This window comes from Barbus barbus (genome assembly GCF_936440315.1).
Source record: "Barbus barbus genome assembly, chromosome: 25".
Taxonomy (NCBI): domain Eukaryota; kingdom Metazoa; phylum Chordata; class Actinopteri; order Cypriniformes; family Cyprinidae; genus Barbus; species Barbus barbus.
Genome location: NC_136753.1, coordinates 29238766 through 29258271, shown reverse-complemented (window position 1 = coordinate 29258271; position 19506 = coordinate 29238766). Strand labels below are relative to the sequence as shown.

Genomic DNA, 19506 nt, shown 5'->3' with positions numbered 1-19506 from the left:
CAAATCAGCGCATATTTAATTAAATAATGACTCATTTGCATATCTAAACCTAACATTTTAGAAAACTTGTAATACAAAAAATGTTTGCAATTATCAATATAATCAATCAGCTGGGTTAGTAAGGTGATAACTATTAGTTATCTCAACTAAAAATCTCAAATTTGACAGGCTCATGAAAAAACTGTGTTTTTGCCTGCAGTTTCTCCTCTTAAGCAAGAATAATAATAATAAAAATAATAAAATAAAATAAAAACATTATACGAATGGACGCGCCACGTGACGGGGTTGCGCAGTGACGTCACTCTGACATGGCGCCGGTGCTGGTGGCGGACCCTCGGTCTCCCGGTTGAGATGGAGCAAAGTTTATTCAAACGACGGGAAGTTGACCTCGGATCCCGTTAAAACCGTGATCTAGATACATTTCCCGCGATCATAAGACGGTAAGATATAAGTGACACGCGTATAGAGGACAACATCGAAGGAAAACAGCCGTGTTTTGATTACGCGCTAGCTCGTTTGACCGGTGACTGACTAGCGGGTGATGTTTTGACAGCTCGTTAATTAATGTACGTAAATTATAGTCTGAAACTATCAGTATTAGTTTCCAAGACATATATGTGTTTAATTGAGTCATAAACTTCTGACTTTTGTAGCTGCGACACCGTCAGAAACGCTACGTGACGCCACTTCTGTATCATAATAACCAGTGTTTACTCAAATAATGTAATATATTACTCATTACTAGTTACTCCTTTCAAAAGTAATATTGTTACTTATTACTTTCCGGCAACGGCAATTAGTTACATTACTGTTTCTTCATGCACCACAGAAGTTGTAACTGTATCTTCCACATAGAATTCTTCTAGAATGTTACTAATAACATATTTATTCCTCATCATTTGACCAAAATCCACATTGGATCTCAGTCAGAAGTTATTATAAACACTCAATAGTGATTGACAGTGACATTCAAGGAGAAGTGTTGTCATGTTGAAGCTAATTGGAATTTCTCCGTTACCCATATATGATTATATTTCATTATGCATTTTATCACATACATTTGTAAGACACTGTTTAATTTTATTGTTATATAATGCAGCACATGCTGATCAGAGGGATGTGGATGGGACGTAATGCCAGAGTAAACTTACACATCAGTGTTCAAATCATAATTTTTCTTGACAAAATCAATATAATGCAATATTTCCATATTCCAAGCTTGCCTGCTGCACTGGGGACATCACATGCATGTGCGAGTCCTGAAAATAAATCTAGGGATTATTTGATTGTTGGATTTTAAATCAGCGGGGCTGAGGCATCAAAACTAACTAACTAAGCTGTTTTATGGATGGTAACTGTAATATTATTACTGAAATCTTATTAGTAATTAGTTAGTTACTGCAAAAAGTAATAATATTACAGTAACTAGTTACTGCCCAACACATAAGTATCTGACACCATGTATGAAAAATTATCTGCCACGAAATTTACAAGGTGCTTGGAATATATCATGGGATTGTGATTTCTGTAGTATGTGTCAAAGTGTCATGTTATTACTATGGTAAAATCACAGTGCATTATTGTAATGTATTTTTACAAAATATTAAGGCAAGACACCACAGCTGAACAGGGTAAAACAATAACTGCATTAAGACAGTCTTCATTTGCAAGTTTTCTGAAATCTCATGTTTACAAATGCAAATGAGGCATTATCTAATTAAATGTTCACTCATTTGCATACAATTTCCAGAACAGAAACCTGAACGTTGGATAAAGCCAGGTTCACTTATGTTGACACATTAGAGTTAAAAGTATTTACAGAGGGGTATTTACAGTCAGCAGCCATAAAACACATTTTTACCATGTTTTTAGGAAAAAGCTAATTCTATAAATCAGGTGAATGATATATGAACAAACCCCTCTGCAAAACACATCAAACTACAGATAGGAATACAACTGTGAAGTTTGGTGTTTGTAAGTTTTGGGAATCTACAGATGCACTGAAATGTCTAGTTTGGAGGTTTTCTTTCTACTATTCTGAAACATGAGACATGCTATGCAAACAAAATAGGCCAACATCTCAAAATGTACCAGTGCAATGATTTTGCCTGTAGTGTCTTGCCTTATTAAAAGTGAAACCACAGTCGTTCAACAGGTCCTGTGCTAATTTGTGAACTAGTCAAATCATCACTGGTCAATTTATAAAGTGCTTAAAAATCATCATTATTTTCCATGTGGTTAACTAACCTCTGATAGTGTGCTGATGCAAGCTTTTACCGTGATACACTAGCAGGCAGAATTAAACCAGAAAATACTAAAGATGGATTAGAGCAATATCAAGCCTGTCTCAATGAGTAATAGTCTATTGGTTTATTGATAAACCTTCAGCTCCGCTGCTGGTGTCGCTGGGGAACTGATGGATGAATGTTAATCAGGCATCTTGACAGAGTTTAGACTTTTAACAGAATATTTCTCTCAAAAATTGACTCGTCTTCAAGTCATTCTGAATGAGAATTCGATATAGTCTACAAGTTACACAGTATGGATGAATTTTGTAATACTTTTATGTTCTTCTTGGAGTTTGACAGCTCCAGTAACCTTTAACTATCATTGTATGGGAAAGAACAGAAAGAACATATTTATTTTGTCTTGCACAGCAGAGAGAAAGTCATACAGGTGTAGTGATGTGTGGGTGAGGAAATAATGACAAGGTTTTTGTTTTGGGTGAAACTATAACGTTGACTCTTCTTAAAACATTTGATCCTGTTTAAGATATTAGGATGAAATGTTATTGCGATAGAAAGTAGCCTATATCTTTTAAAGTGGTTTTTAGTCCACATGAAACATAAAGGATGGACAGGCTAATGTGGGAGAATATCAGGCCAGTTATCAGAGCGGTCAGTTTGGGCTGGTATTGTGTTATCAGTACATTGTATTTATTTATTTACAGTAGATGGTTAATTGTGTCTTTATGCCTGGAAAAATTTCACATTTAGTTACGAAATATATTGAACTTGATTTTTGTGAATTCTGCCAGTGTAAGTGAAGTTTTGTTAAAATTGTGATTTTTATTAATATTCTGAATCAGTTTTAGTAATTTAAGTTCAAATCTTCAGTAATTTTGTTGTGTGTTTTTGTCATTTTTAAGTTGTTATTTTATATATGTCTTTATAGTTTAGCCTGTAATTTTTTTAAGTTTTAGTTATTTTAGTACATCACGTTAAACTAAATCCCAAAAATATGCTTTGACAACTAGCTGAAATAAAAAAAAGGTTTGCTTTACTTCAAGTAACAAAAATGGGTTTATTTATGGTTTTAGTTAAATATAATAGGCTTGCATGGAATTAAATTATAAGTGGAGGATGGATTTAATAAATTATTGTCTTAGCTATTTTGTTATTTTATATATATATATATATATATATATATATATATATATGTATGTGTGTGTGTGTGTGTGTGTGTATATATATATATATATATATATATATATATATATTTATTTATTTTTTGGTGGTGGAAAATATCAGTAGAGCAAGTACAAATCATGTACCCTTGTACAAAAAAGTTATTTTTGATTCCTGATGAAATGACTTGCTTGAACAAGTAAAATGATTTACAAGTTAGCATTTCATGACATTTACAGTTTGTCCCAAATCAATAATTGATTTGAAGTTCAGTTTGTTCTCTTTGCTTCATCAGTAGAATGGGCTCTTTGTAAATGTCTGTGTTGTTTATCAGCACTTCCTCTCAGTGGACAGACTGATTTCTGTAGTACTGAGAGATGTGGAAGTCTCTTAGAATTACATCATCTGTAATCTACCAAGGATTACTGGAGACTTCTGTTGTGAGATTAGCTGTTACCGCAGACAGAACGAGGACATGCATCACACACCGGCACTAAACGACATACAGCACTGATCAGGAATCAGATGTGTCGATACAGTACGTTTGGTGACAGATCAGCCAGTAAAGTCCATGTAAAACAGTGGGCTTTGTTGGCTTAGTCAACATGACATCATATCCTGTTTCGCTCATAACTGTTCCACATTACAGAAGTAAAATAGGTGCAAATGCTGTTACATGTTGATGAAGTGAGTTGGCTTTCTCCACTATTTACTTCTTTCTCAGTTCATGAGTTTCTGTGATGATGAACCTTAACCGAATTAATATTGATCTGTATATTAATTTGTGTATTCCAGATTTGAGCCAAAACAAGTGTTTTTAATGGCCACACAATGAAGGCTCAACTTCAAATAACAGGTGAGCTTTACAAAGTGATCTCTATTTTATGTTATTGCAAGACATTTGCTGACTGTGTTTTTCTTTGCAATGTAGCCCTAACATTTTATTATACTTTTAATAGATCTGTGATTATATTTGTCATCTTTTGTCAGTTCTGTCCGCTAAGCTTCGGGACAATAAGAAGAATTGGTTTGGGCCCAGTCCTTATGTTGAGGTGTGTGTGGACGGCCAGTCCAAGAAGACGGAGAAATGCACCAACACACACAGTCCCAAATGGAAACAGTCTCTCACTGTGTAAGAATGAAATGCATCACTGCTGAGTTACAGAACAGATCCAGGATCAATAGTTGTTATATTTATATTCTCTCTCTAGACTAAAAATTATATTATTCTGATAAATACAATATTAAAGTTTAATGATTTTTTGCCGTTATTTAAATTCTTTCATAGCATTTATTAATATTTATTTTTATATGTTCCCTTTTCATTTATATTTTTAGTTTTATTAAGTTTTGATGATTTTGTGTTTTGTCATTTATATTATTTTTTATATTTCTTTTAAGCTTTATTTTAGTTTTAGTAATTTTAGTATTCAACTTAAATTTAAAGCAATATTTGTATTTTTTAATTGTTTGTTTTATTTAAAAAAGTGTGTTTTTGTAATTTGTATTGTTTTATAATATTTCTTTTTTTATTTATATTTATTTTAGTTTTAATAATTGAATATTTCAACTTAAATTTAAGGCAATATTTCTAATTCTATTTATTTAAAAAAATATTTATATTTTATTTCAGCTTAATTTTAATTATGTAAAATTGTCATTTTAATAGTTTTATTTTCAAGTAGCAGTAACAATGCTGCTCTGTTGATCATATTCCTTATAGGATCGTCACCCCTTTCAGCAAGTTAATTTTCCGGGTTTGGAGTCACCAGACACTTAAATCGGACATTTTTCTGGGCATGGCCGCTCTGGAGGTCAGCGAGACCTTAAAAGCCAACGATATGAAGAGTGAGTTTCCATATTCTCCACTTGTGTGAATCTCATTATTCAGAGTCAGGTCTCTTTAGTGTGTGTTACAGTGTTTTATTGCCTCTTTGTAATGGAGAAACGCAGGTGAACAGACTCATAGCACCAAACAAAGACTCTTTTCAGATACTTTGGTCACATGGAAATCATGTAACTACTCACAGCTAATGTGAATTACAGAACTGCAGACTGAGTGAATGCAATCTGAAGGCATTGAGTAGCCCACAACCAGGTTAACGTTTCCTTTTCTTGTGACCTGAAGTGTCACCGTGAGCTTGTTTACCTTGTGAAGCCAATTTAGCTTTCCAGGTCAGCTTCTATGAGTATGCTTTAAAAGCTTACATTTATTTAATCAGCTTTATATTGCTATTCTTGTAGTAAAACATGCTTGCAAACTGATATGTGAGCAAATCATTCTTGCGAGTCAGTTCTTTTTATTAAATCTTTTAAATCTATTCATAACTCAGTCAGAATGAGTCATTCATGAAATGTTTTGAAACAAAATTATTTATTCAATATACCCTGGAAATGTCATTGAAATTCATTGATCAATCAGGAAGCTGCATTAATATTCATTTTTCAGTTCTGTAAGTGGTGTTATTGTAAAGATTGTGTTTGTGTGTCTCAGTCTGTGAGGTGGTGCAGACGCTGCAGTTGAGTTCAGACAGAGAGCATGCGCAGGTGGTTGGAGATCTCTCAGTGTGTCTGGATGGACTGCAGGTGGATCCCGAGACTTTTGCTTCTGAGGAACAAAAGCACAGTTGAGACCTTCTTTATCCCCTCCAAACACATTCGGCTTGCTTGCAACAACAGTTGAGAGATTGAGATCCGTGCTGTTTAAATGAAATATATATTTCCCACACATCACATTGTGTATGGTTTCTCTTCAATCACAGATGCTGTTGTAAATGGAGAATCCAAACTGAACGGGGACATAACAGGAAGGTCAAATTAAAATTGCAATTTCACTTCTGAAGGAATATTACCATAATATGTGTAGAAAGAGCTTGAATCTTTCTTCTTTGCTTTTGTTTGTTTTCTTGATGAAATTAGTTCTCCAGGGAAATATCTTGACTACTCGGTGCACTTGATGCTTTATAGATCATAATGCATAGTTTGATGCATAAAAGCTAAAAAAAAGCTTTTTTATTTTATCTGCTCTTATATATTCTTATTATTTTGATTTAAAATAATATACATAAAAGTTATGGCCAGATTATTGAATGTTATCAGTTGTGGAAATTGTGTTACCAATTGTGGAAATATAAAACAGGAATCTTGTAGATTTAATTTTAAAAACATTATTTCTATTTAGATTTAATTTATTTTTATTTAAGTTTTAATTTCAGTAATTTTAGTACTTCAACTTAATTATTTCAGTTAGCTGCTGTTATTGAATATTAGTTGTTAGCAGATAAATTTCTATTCAGCTGTAATTTATTTTATTTCAATTGAATTCTGTTTTAATAAGATGTATAACAAATTATGGCCAGATTATTGAATGTTGGCAGATTAATTGTGGAATATAAAATTTCTATGTCATGCACATAAAACATTATTAATAAAACAAATTATGTATTTTTTTAAATATTTGTTTTTAGCTTTAATTATTTTTTTTATTTCAGTTTAATGCAGTTTCAAAAAAGGCATAAATAATGATGGCCAGATTACGGAATATTAATAGCTAGATTATGGCTATTATATAAAAATTATTTGGCATGCACAAGTAGCAGGAATGTTTTTGTAAAATTATTTATTTAGCTATAATCCATTCTTATTTAAATTTACTTTCACAATCACATTACTTACTAAATTTACTTAATTTTAATCAGATGCATAAAAATTATAGCCATATTTTTGAACGTTAGCAGTTGAATTATGGAATATAAAGCTTATGTGTCATGCACAGGAAACAGAAATTTTCTAGACATTAAATATTTTTTTAGCTATTGTCTAAGTTGAAAATCACCTGTTTTAAGTTCCTGACTCATGCTGAGTAAACTTCAGTCTTTGCACTAATTGAATTTTGACGTTTGTATCTGTTTGTCGTTGGTCTAGTCGAGATTCTTCCCCATCCAGTGATATCACTGATGAAGCGCTGCTGCCCAACGGTCACGCAGTGGGAAGTACGGGGTCTGCCTCTCCATCCGCAGGGGCTCTGAGACCACCCCGGCCACCTCGACCCCAGCGGCTGCCACCCACCTCACCGCATAAACCTACTTCCTCCACAGGTAGGGAACATTACCAGAGGACTCACATCCTGCATTTTCATAGCATTTGTGTTTGGATTTAAGGCTTCTTTGGCTGCACAAATCCAATCTTTTGACCAAATCAATTTTTTGGCCCGCCTGTTTATATTCAAGTTTCAAGTATTCGTAGAATTTGAAAAAATTAAAATCCACATTTGTGACCCTGCAGCACAAAACCAGTCATCAGTAACACAGGTATATTTGTAGCAATAGCCAACAATACATTGTATGGGTCAAAATTATTTTATGCCAAAAATCGTTAGGATATTAAGTAAAGATCATGTTCCATGAAGATATTTTGTAAATTTCCTACCGTAAATATATTATTTATTATGTATTTATTTATTTAGTCATTTAGCAGACGCTTTTATCCAAAGCGACTTACAAATGAGGACATAAGAAGCAATCAAAACCAACAAAAGAGCAACAATATATCAAAACTTAATTTTTGATTAGTAATATGCATTGCTAAGAACTTAATTTGAACAACTTTAAAGGAGATTTTCTCAATATTTAGATTTTTTGGCACCCTGAGATTCCAGATTTTCTAATAGTTGCATCTCAGCCAAATATTGTCCTATCCTAACAAACCAATGGAAAAGCTTATTTATTCAGCTTTCAGATGATGCATAAATCTCAATTTCAAAAAATTGACCCTTATCACTGGTTTTGTGGTCCAGGGTCACATTTGAATACAAAAACGTTGCATTCGAATGTTAGGTGTGCATCAGACAGCCTTATCAGTGGCGCACGAAATGCGATGACGATGTAAGTGTCGTTGCTTTTTAATGTTATTGTTAGCGTGTCCAGTTGAACCCACTAGATGCGGCAATGCTGCGTTATTCATTCAAAATATTGAGGAAAAAGAGAAGATCAATGCAGTGAAGATGTTGTTTACGTCAAAACTGAAACCAAGCCGTTCACACAGAATGCATATTTTGTGCATTTTCTATCGGGACATGTATCATCGTTGCACTCGCGTCTCACACAAGAGAGCAGCATGTTTAGAAAGCATGTCAAATTAAACCAAGCTCAGCTTTTAAAAAGCATGTCTCTGGACTTTATGGTGGGGGTTTTTCCATCCCACTGCATCACATGTTTTTAAATGAAAAAAGTACTCTGTGTGATAGGCTTTCAACCCTTTGTATTAAACTATGCATACATGATGCTGTTTTGTTTATAATTGTTTAAGCAACTTATATTATAACTAAATATTATGCACTTTTTCACAGATAGTCATGTTATTTTATTGCTTTAGTAATATTTTGCTCGATGCGCCCTCTTGTGGGCTCAGGAGAGAAGCCAAACGCTGAACTGAAATTATGCCTTTTAAATTTGAATATAATTCAAATATTGATAATATTTAAGTGCAAAATTCAAATGTAGTTTTTCAGCCATTTTGACGGCCCTAGTTTACATTCACTGTAGACGCGACTGGTATCTAATATCGGCATTTACATGAATTCCCGCCCATAATGATTGTCTGCAGTGATCGCTTTACTGTGCACATATTTTGAATGGCCATGCTATTAAAATCATTTATATAATTCACGTCGAGTGGCTATTATTATTTTCCAGCGTGTACAATGGCTGTCATGCATGTTTTACAGCACAAAATCTCACTGAATGGATAAAGACCGGAAAATACAGTAATTTTAATTTGTTAGAAATTTTTGATATTTATTGAAATTAATTCAAATATATTAACTAGAGAGAGCGATAACGAGTGTGAAGTTTACGAGCAAGCTTGTTGGTTTAGTTACAAAAACTGCTAAGTTATCACCTCATTGCTGAGAAATATAATGTAGTTTTTAGCGGTTGTATATCTAAAATTCAAGGCGCAGGGGTAGAAAACCAGCTTGAATGTGCAATTTCTTACAACGTTTCCACCTCAATACGAGCGCATGCAGCAAGCTGGCATTTAAACGTTATCTTTATGGGCAAACGTGCCGCCTTCGCATTGGCAGTTCTGCGGGGAAGCAGATATGTGTGTTTAGACTTAGGTCGGATGTCCAGATATCAGATGTGAATGATTAAAATCCAGATTTAGAAGTGGCCCAGATTTAATGCGAGAAAATCGGATCTCGTGCGGATTTTTGTGTTTACACATGTGCAACAAATTCGGATCTGTGTCAGATCTTTAGATTTTTTTTGTGTCAGTGTAAATGCAGCCTTTAAGGCAAAGTTGCATGCATTGTTTTTTAGCCTCCTCTGCTGGCTCGACTCCCACTCACGGCAGCAGTGCTCCCAGCCCGGAAACATCTCCACGGGTGTGTGTGAACGGAGAAACAGAGAGTCAGGGGTCAAGCTCGGGTTCAGGGTCAAACCAGGCCCCGAGGGCCAGTCCAACGCCACCCAGAGCTTCACTGATCACTAACAGCCCTCTTCCTCCTGGGTACGTGATACAATTACAGTGAAGGAAGTTACAAGCAAGTCCCCATAAAATCAAAAACATGTAGATCTGTTATTTTCTAATTTACAAGATATAATTTAAGCTCCCATATGATTCCATGTGAAGCCTTTAATAAGAGCAGATGCTGCTCTTAATGCTGCTAAATGTCAAGATGACTGAGTGAAAATGAAGACACTGTTTAATAACAAGCCTGTGTGGATTTAGTCTGATATGTTTTCTCATGTGTAGCTGGGAGCAGAGAGTGGATCAGAACGGCCGTGCGTACTACGTGGATCACATCGAGAAACGAACCACATGGGAAAGACCAGAACCACTACCACCAGGGTAACCATGCTGTCTTCTTTAGAGGTCACGTTTTAGTTTTACAGATTCATCAATTTGCTGCTTATATATGTTTTAAATTATTTAAGATGACTTTCGATTAGTATAGCTTAAGCCTGTTTAGTCATTGTATTTTTATTGATGTTTTTTTTAAATGTCATGCTTTTTATTGTTTTTATGCTTTCTAAAGATTTTTATTTTCTGACTTAAGACCTTTTAGCTGAATTTTATGTATGAAAGATATTATATTTAAATAATAATAATATTAATAGTTACAATAACAATGTTTTTTTGTTTATAATAATAATAATTGTTGTCGTTGTAGTTATCATTCTTATTATTAATAATATAATATTAATAAGAATAACAATGACATATTATTATTATTATTATTATTATTATTATTAATATTAATTGTTACAATAAGTATATATTATTATTGAGTTTTTTTATTCTCTGACCTGTTACCTGTTAATTGTACTGAAATAATAATTTAATAATAATAACAATTATTATCATTGTTTTTTCATCATCAGTCATGATCAAAAATCATTGCTAATTTTTATGTAGTGATAATAATAACAATAAGTGTTATTATTATTATTATGATTATTTAAAAATGTATTATAAATGTAAAAAGTATAGCTGAATAAAACCCAAGGTCAGAAAGTGTCCTGGATGAGCAGTTGTTTAGAGAGTCTTGTGTGTTTTTTGTGGTAGCTGGGAGCGCCGCTTGGACCCGATGGGCCGTGTGTATTATGTGGATCATATAAAGAGAACCACCTCATGGCAGAGACCCACACTAGAGTCGGTCCGGAACTACGAGGAGTGGCAGAACCAGCGCAGTCAGCTGCAGGGAGCCATGCAGCGCTTCAACCAGAGATTCATCTACGGAGTGAGTACATTCATAAAAGAAAAAGTACAGTCAGCCGGTCACACTCTTTTCAAGGGATGTTAAATGAAAGCACGTCAGGAACCTGAGCTGTCCTTGCTCTTTCTATCTGCTCATCTCTTCAGCTGCAGGAACAGCTCGCGCCCACAGCTAATAAAGAGTTTGACCCTCTGGGTCCTCTGCCGCCTGGATGGGGTGAGTCACCACTCTTTCATTTAATGCGGCAGAAAGAGGAAATCACATTTTACCCTCATAATAGAGCAGCTCACGCTGTCTTTTCTTGAAGCTGTGTGTGTCTGCTGGTTTGGCCCACAGAGAAACGGACGGACAGTAATAGGAGGATGTATTTTGTTCACCATGCTACGAGATCCACACAATGGGAAGACCCTCGAACACAAGGGTGCGACGCAATCACAAACTAACCACTGCCAGTCTTATTTTATTAATGATTTATACACTTTTTATACGCAGCTTTTACATTTTATATATTTATAATGTTATATTTATATAGTATTATTGGTCATATATATATATTTTTTTTTATTATTATTTTTTTTTTACTATTATATTTTTTGTTGTGAGTTTTTTACATTTCTATTTTAGTTTTCTATTTTTTTTTTTTTTAGTTTAATTTTTGTAATTTTATGCACTTTTGTAATTTTATTTTTTTTGTTTTCATTTATTTCCATTTACTATTTTTTAGTTAATTGCCAAACCATAATTTCTCATTTTTGTTCAGTTTTTCATCTAATATTTATATTTTATTTCAGCTTAATTTTTAATAACAAAATATTTTTTGATACTTTTAGTTCACTATAATAACCCTAACTGTCTCCTTACTGTATGATGTTATTTTTCAATCATGTTAAACTTAACAGAATGAACTGACACGCAGTAATATGTTTGTTTTTTGGTTTTAATTGTTTAAATTAATTTTTTTCGTGTGTGTCAGGTTGTTGAATGAGAAGCCTTTGCCGGAGGGTTGGGAGATGAGGTTTACAGTGGATGGGATTCCCTATTTTGTCGATCACAACAGGCGAACAACGACGTACATCGATCCCCGTACAGGAAAATCCTCGCTGTCAGTCCTTTTAATAGCTTGTTGATAAAGAGAAAGTCTTTTGTGACATTCTCAGATGCATACATTCAAAATGCCATACGTAAACGGAAATAAAAATATTTCACATAAGTTATCTGCAGCTGCAGGTTGTTTTAAATAATATTGTGTATTAATGTTTTACAGTCAGGTTTTGGTGTAGTTTCATTCTCTGTTTCTGTCTTATTGGACCTGCAGTGAGAACGGCCCTCAGATCACATACGTACGAGATTTTAAAGCCAAAGTGCACTATTTCCGCTTCTGGTGTCAGGTAGGACCTCACATACAAGTGGCATTAATCAAAAATGCTCCGTAACGTACAGTTTTGTTTAGTTGCTTTGACACTGTTTTCATTCATCTTCAGAACTCCACAAAACTGATCAAGCTGTCTATTGTTCTTTCATTAGGCTTATAAATGATTCATTTTACAGAGTCAGTGTTTAAATCTTCATTGTTTGAAGTTTTTTTCAGAAAAATAAATCTAGTTATTTTAATGGCTGTTAATTCAACCTTTTTTGCGGTATTGCCAGTGAAAATGCATTAAACTTCATATATTATATATAATTAATAATCATAATTAAGAATAATGGTTTGATTAATTAATATACAATAATTGATTTTAGTAGAATTAATCATTTACAATATACTAAATTAATTATGCAAAAAAGGTGTGATAAAAGTGATTTTTTTTACGGAAGGAAATTTACTAAATGTCTTCATGGAACGTGATCTTTACTTAATATCCTAATGATTTTTGGCATAAAAGGAAAATCAATAATTTTGAGCCATACAATGTATTTTTGGCTATTGCTACAAACATACCCCAGCGACTTAAGACTGCTTTTGCGGTCCAGGGTCACATTTGAAGAAAAAACAAATGCATTTATTTGATCTATTTAAAGATGAGTAAAATAAAAGGCTTATGAAAATAGTACCAAAGCAAACAATAAAAGTATTTGCATGTGTGATTTATTTAATAATAAAATATGTTTTTAATACCAAAGCAACTAGCAATGCCTCAGCACATTAAGATCCACGTCAGCCGCAAAACGCTGTTCGAGGACTCGTTTCAGCAGGTACTCTTAATTCTGGTTTACTTGTGTAATCATGTGGCATGCAGACAGAAGTTAAATGCTTGTGAATTGATTTGTTCAGATTATGGGTTGCCATCCGCAAGATCTGAGACGGAGACTGTGGATTATTTTCCCAGGGGAGGAGGGACTTGACTATGGAGGCGTGGCCAGGTATATGGCGTTATTTACAGGAAGTGATGACTTGAGTTGATACAGTATACAATAATGTTGTGTTTCTGTCATAGGGAATGGTTCTTCCTGCTGTCTCACGAGGTCTTGAACCCCATGTACTGTCTGTTCGAGTACGCCGGCAAAGACAACTACTGCCTGCAGATTAACCCCGCCTCCTCCATCAACCCTGACCACCTCAAATACTTCAAGTTCATTGGCCGGTTCATTGCTATGGTACAACTGACCTGGACAATGGAGCCACTAAAGACTCTTAGTTTGAAATGCATTGAACTGTTCGGAGTATTATTTGTGTTCTCTCTCACACAGGCTCTGTTTCATGGGAAGTTCATAGACACGGGCTTCTCTTTGCCTTTTTATAAACGCATCCTGAACAAACCTCTGGCTCTGAAAGACCTGGAGTCCATCGACCCGGAGTTTTACAACTCGCTCATCTGGATCAAGTGAGTGAGAATGAGTTGCAGAGATAATAAGACACAACAGTGGGGGCTTGGGGATTACAACTGTGATAATTAGGGAAATCAATTACTAGGAACTTAAGAATCATTATTGGTCCTAACTGAAATGTTTTTCTGTAGGGATAATAATATAGAGGAATGTGGCTTGGAGATGTTTTTCTCGGTGGATAAGGAGATTTTGGGAGAAGTCACTACACATGAACTCAAACCTGATGGAGGAAACATTCAGGTGACAGAGGAAAATAAAGAGGAGTATATCAGGTAAAAAAAACCTCGATTATACAGCACAGATCAATTATAGACACAATTTTAAATTTAAAATCATATTTAGAATTATTATATATTAAATATATGTATTATGGATATTTTAAATTATAAATTAGTTAAACATATATTATATATACAAATAATTAGAAATATGTTTTAAATTATTATAATAATTTAAAATATTTACAAAGAAAGTTAGCTGCTTTATTTTTATATATATATATAGAGAGAGAGAGAGAGCACGAGAGAGATAAATAGATATATGAGTTAATTTAATTTGTTTTATCATTGTGCATTCCAGTTAATCTCAAATAACTAAAATATGCTAGCTTTCTAACACAATAAAACACAACAAAAACATGATAACATAATAAAAAACATGATTTTTGAAATTGTTTAAAAAGTTATGTTTTTGCAAATAAACTCTTCATATATAGATATAAAATTACATTTATTACATACAATGACATTATATAATTATATCAATAATTTAAAATATGTTAAATGTTAATTTATAATAAATATAATGTATAATTGTTATTAATATGTTAAAATGAATAAATAATAATGTTAATAATAAATATTATATACAATATTTTTTGGATTTACAAATAAGCCACTAGAACTGTAAAAATATCTAATGAGAATTATAAAGATTGATTTTTTTTTTTTTTTTTTTTATAATTAGGAATTGTACAATAAATTAATTATAATAAACCTATTTTCGGATTGCATGCATTTTGAATCTTGACTAACAGCGTATAGTTACAGCACTATTAGCCGTAATATCAGCGAGTGATGTGTTGCAGGTTGGTTGCTGAGTGGAGGATGTCCAGAGGGGTTGAGGAACAGACTCAGGCGTTTCTCGAGGGCTTTAACGAGGTTTTGCCGCAGCAGTACCTGCAATACTTTGATGCCAAAGAGCTGGAGGTACAAACTACACTTCATAACATTCAAAGGCTTTTTTTTTTGTACAAATGCATCTCTGACCTCCAAATGTCACATTTTCAACTATATTTTGTGTCTGCTGTTAATATCAGGTGTAAATGAGGCCATAGAGACAATGTGTTTTATCTGCTCTGAACGTGTAATTGTGGTGTAGGTGATGCTGTGTGGGATGCAGGAGATCGATCTGGGCGACTGGCAGAGGAACACCATCTACAGACACTACGCTCGCAGCAGCAAACAGATCGTCTGGTTTTGGCAGGTTAGACTGTGAATCTCACACTTCAGCATCAGACCACTGGTTAAATTAAACCCAGAAGTTCGTAGATGTGGCGATCCTGTCATGTTGGTACTGATGATGCAGCATCTTTTGTCTGTGTGTGTTTAGTTTGCGAAGGAGATCGACAATGAGAAGCGAATGCGTCTGCTGCAGTTTGTGACCGGCACGTGCCGACTTCCTGTCGGGGGATTCGCTGACCTTATGGGTAAGAGTCAAAGTTTGACAGTGTCACTAAATCATTGGTAATATATGTGACCTTGGACCACAAAACCAGTCATAAGGGTCAATTTTTCAAAATTGAGATGTATGCATCACCTGAAATCTGAATAAATAATCTTTCCATTGATGTATGGTTTGTTAGGATCAGACAATATTTGTCTGAGATACAACTATTTGAAAATCTGGAATCTGAGGGTGCAAAAAATCTAAATATTCAGAAAATCACCTTTAAAGTTGTTCAAATGAAGTTCTTAGCAATGCATATTACTAATCAAAAATTACGTTTTGATATATTTACGGTAAGAAATTTACAAAATATCTTCATGGAACATGATCTTTACTTAATATCCTAATGATTTTTGCCATAAAAGAAAAATCTATAATTTTGACCCATACATGTATTTTTGGCTATTGCTACAAATATACCTCAGCGACTTAAAACTGGTTTTGTGCTCCAGGGTCACGTATATTAAAAAGGTATCTTTCTGTTCTGATCCAGGTTATTAACTCTTTTTTTCCATCTAATTGGCAAGGAACTAAAATATTTACTGAAATAACCAAAATTTAAATAAAAAATAATGGAAATATGTAGACATGTAAAACAAACAAAAATAATAATAAAAAAGGCAAAACAACCAACTAAATTACTAAACCCTGAACTACAGTTTTTTTCAGCTGCTTACCGACAAAATCACTCAAACTCAAACAGCAGAAGCACACACCAAATCTGCAAAACCATAGGCTAATTCTCAGCATTTGACTCAGATTTCAATTTCATTAAACATTTTTTGCAAAACACAACAAACACACAATTCTGTAACACACCAAAATTGAACAGGAATTAATAATACGGCAAAGATGTTTGCAAGTGTTTGCTTTTGAGATGTGTTTGTGATATTTTGAATGCAGTGCTTCATTTTGCAAGAGCTGTGAGGCATTTTGCATTTTTTGTGCAATTCTTGGATTGTGTGTAAAGTTTAAAAAAAAAGAGGCAAAGTTTTGAAAATGTGTGTAAGCAGCTGAAAAAAAACCTGTAAAAATAAAAATGGAAAATATAAAAAGTAATTTAAAATATTATTATAAACTATAATTCCGTCTCTGATATTTAACATGTTTGATGGAAAGTGAAGAATTTATTCAATCATAAAAATGTTAAATCAACATAAAAAAAAACTTACTAGAAAATGATAAAATATTTTGTTTACCTGTATGTCATGTGACCAATAATTAACATAATCAAACATTGAACATGTTAAAGTGTTTGTCATTTTTTTTTTTATATATTTGGGGAACTTCAAGTAGATATGTAAAATTAGGTTTTCAAAATGCATCAAAATGAAATGGTATCTTCCTCTTACTACTGCATGTATGGAAGCAAGTAAATGGTTTAAATGCGATGCCAGTCCTTTCTCTTGCACTTTAAAGAATATGTTTTTTTATTAGAAGGTATGTTGTGATTTTTGTAGGGAGCAACGGGCCACAAAAGTTCTGTATTGAGAAAGTAGGAAAAGAAAACTGGCTGCCGAGGAGCCACACATGGTAAGATCAGAAATCAAGTACAGCACTCACTAAAGGCCTGTTCACACTGACAGTAATAAGAAATAATTAATAACACTGCCCTGCAGCATCTGAGCGAAATCCTATATTTCTTACTAATGTTGGGTGCCGATTCCAAAATTAAAAGTGCCTGTTTAGCTCCAACAGGTCACAGCTTTCTCACACGATAGGATGCATGCTGTAGCATTTTTTGCTTTAGGCAGCCATTTGTGCAATGAAGAAGTCTTGTATTCTCCTTGTATTCTCTTCTGTATGAATCATATCTGTATGAATGATTCTGAAGACAAAGGCTCTTATTAGGCATAAAATAATGTCTTCAGAATCATTCATACATGTGAAAATGGGCTGAGAATTGATCACATGGTTGTAATCTGCGTGCACTTACGTCACAGATAGTTCCTGAACTGTTTTAGACCCTACTCTTGAAGTAAGATACTTGATACTTTTGAACTCAGCATTGTCACATTAGGCAATATTAGGCCTTTTTTGCAAATCAAGATGCAGGGCTGTGTAATACATAGAAACATAGCTTTTACGTTGTCTATTTGATTTTTCACCCCACCAGCTTTAACCGTCTGGATCTGCCGCCCTATAAAAGCTACGAGCAGTTAAAGGAGAAGCTGCTGTTTGCCATCGAAGAAACAGAAGGCTTCGGTCAGGAGTGATGCATGCTCACCACAGCGTCTTTCAATGCCTTCCATCAGCTTTCACCGTCATATCAAACATACTTCAAACTGGGAACGAGGGATAGATGCTCTAGCTCCATTAGCTTAGGTTTTCTTACCATCCTGCCTTAGTCGATGATGGATGCACAGCAATGCAGCGGCTCACTCTATGCACACTGTGTGACCCTCATATTAACCTCTTCATGTCTGCCGCCCATCTCCACTGTAGTAATACACATGCAACAGACATGTCCTCTAGAACTTGAAGTTAAATTGAGTTTGCATGGTATGTGTCTGAATGTGTCTCTTCTGTTGTGTGCACATGTAAAGACGAGTGCAAGACACAATTTCATATGGGTTTTATTGCCACTGCAGACCTGTACCTTCATACAAACATGGGTTTACCAGTTGAAAAGGGTTGCACTTTATTAGTGAAAACACTGGCAGAGTGAAAACATGCAACAGGTCATATTTCACCTCAAAATCAAGAGGATTAGAAATATTGTTTTGCATGAAGAAAATGAAGAGTTTTTACATTATTTTCATGAAAATCTAGCACATTTTCCCCTTGAGATTGACTTGTAATGCAAGAAAATCTCATTCTCATTACTGAAAAAAAAGAATGGGCTTTATGTTCTTCATGCAAAATATAATTTCTGCTGATTTCGGGTGAGCTGTGACCTAGTGTATTTATATATGCACATATGGTTGGATAAACAAAGCAATATCCCAAAAATGCCATCTAATGTCATCTCCATATAATTAAAATATTCACTTTCTCATCACAAACCACTTGACTGATGCTATAAGTTAGCTGTTTTAGTATGATCAAATCTAGAAATCTTGATCATTTTATACCTTTAATGTGAAAAATCACAATATTTGTGGGAGGAATTAGTGCAAAACTAAAGAAAATGTGCTTTATTTTGGGACGATATTCATTTCTGTGTGTTTTTGAGATGTTGCAGCATTTGGTTGACATCATTTGTTGTTATGCTGAAGATTTAGCACTGAAATAATGGATATTCTGTTTATTTCTTAAGATGCAAAACATAAATGTGATATGAGTCATATGCGTTTCTTTCCAGCATGAGTTTGATTCTTTAACAAAGGGTTTTTAGTATTCAGATTTGAGTTCATATCGTGATGAATTGAATCCATCGGGTTGGAATGGGTGTCTGCTGGTTTCTTTAGGATGGCTTGCTACAGGGCACTTTATTTTAGGTCATATTTTCATTGTTTGGATTTTAAAGTGAACTGACCAATAGAGGTCAGCGACGGGAAGTGTCCAGCTAAACGCCTCACATGTGATGTTACGTGTTGTCATGTCTTACAGGGTTTTGTCAAGGCCAGATGAGCGTCTTACCTCTTTATTTTCTTAACGCTGTAAATCATGTAACAATTATCCTGAGATAACATCAACATCAGTTAGGCTGGGTTTAATGATTTGAATTATATTTATTTTTCTTAAGTGAATGTGTACAGTTGGATGATTAATATAAAAATACCATTTTATTCTCAGCTGAAGGAATAAACAAAATTCATTAAAAAATGCGTTGCTTCTTTTCTTCATATTTAGTCTGTATATTTAAAATGACCAAGTATTTTT

General features: G+C 33.9%; 1 protein-coding gene across 1 annotated transcript; it reads left to right on the top strand.

Moving 5' to 3' along the window:
* The first annotated feature begins 289 nt into the window (after positions 1-289).
* Positions 290-19444, top strand: itcha (itchy E3 ubiquitin protein ligase a). The gene is made up of 24 exons (XM_079376654.1): positions 290-440; positions 4203-4263; positions 4398-4539; positions 5131-5255; positions 5902-6033; positions 6170-6218; positions 7332-7504; positions 9728-9917; positions 10164-10259; positions 10977-11151; positions 11274-11343; positions 11464-11548; positions 12101-12229; positions 12443-12515; positions 13249-13320; positions 13400-13488; positions 13563-13722; positions 13816-13949; positions 14085-14225; positions 15041-15161; positions 15334-15438; positions 15565-15661; positions 17142-17214; positions 17798-19444. Exons 2-24 carry the CDS (start codon positions 4239-4241, stop codon positions 17895-17897), a joined length of 2556 nt encoding a protein of 851 aa, XP_079232780.1. The 5' UTR covers positions 290-440; positions 4203-4238; the 3' UTR covers positions 17898-19444.
* Positions 19445-19506: the final 62 nt, after the last annotated feature.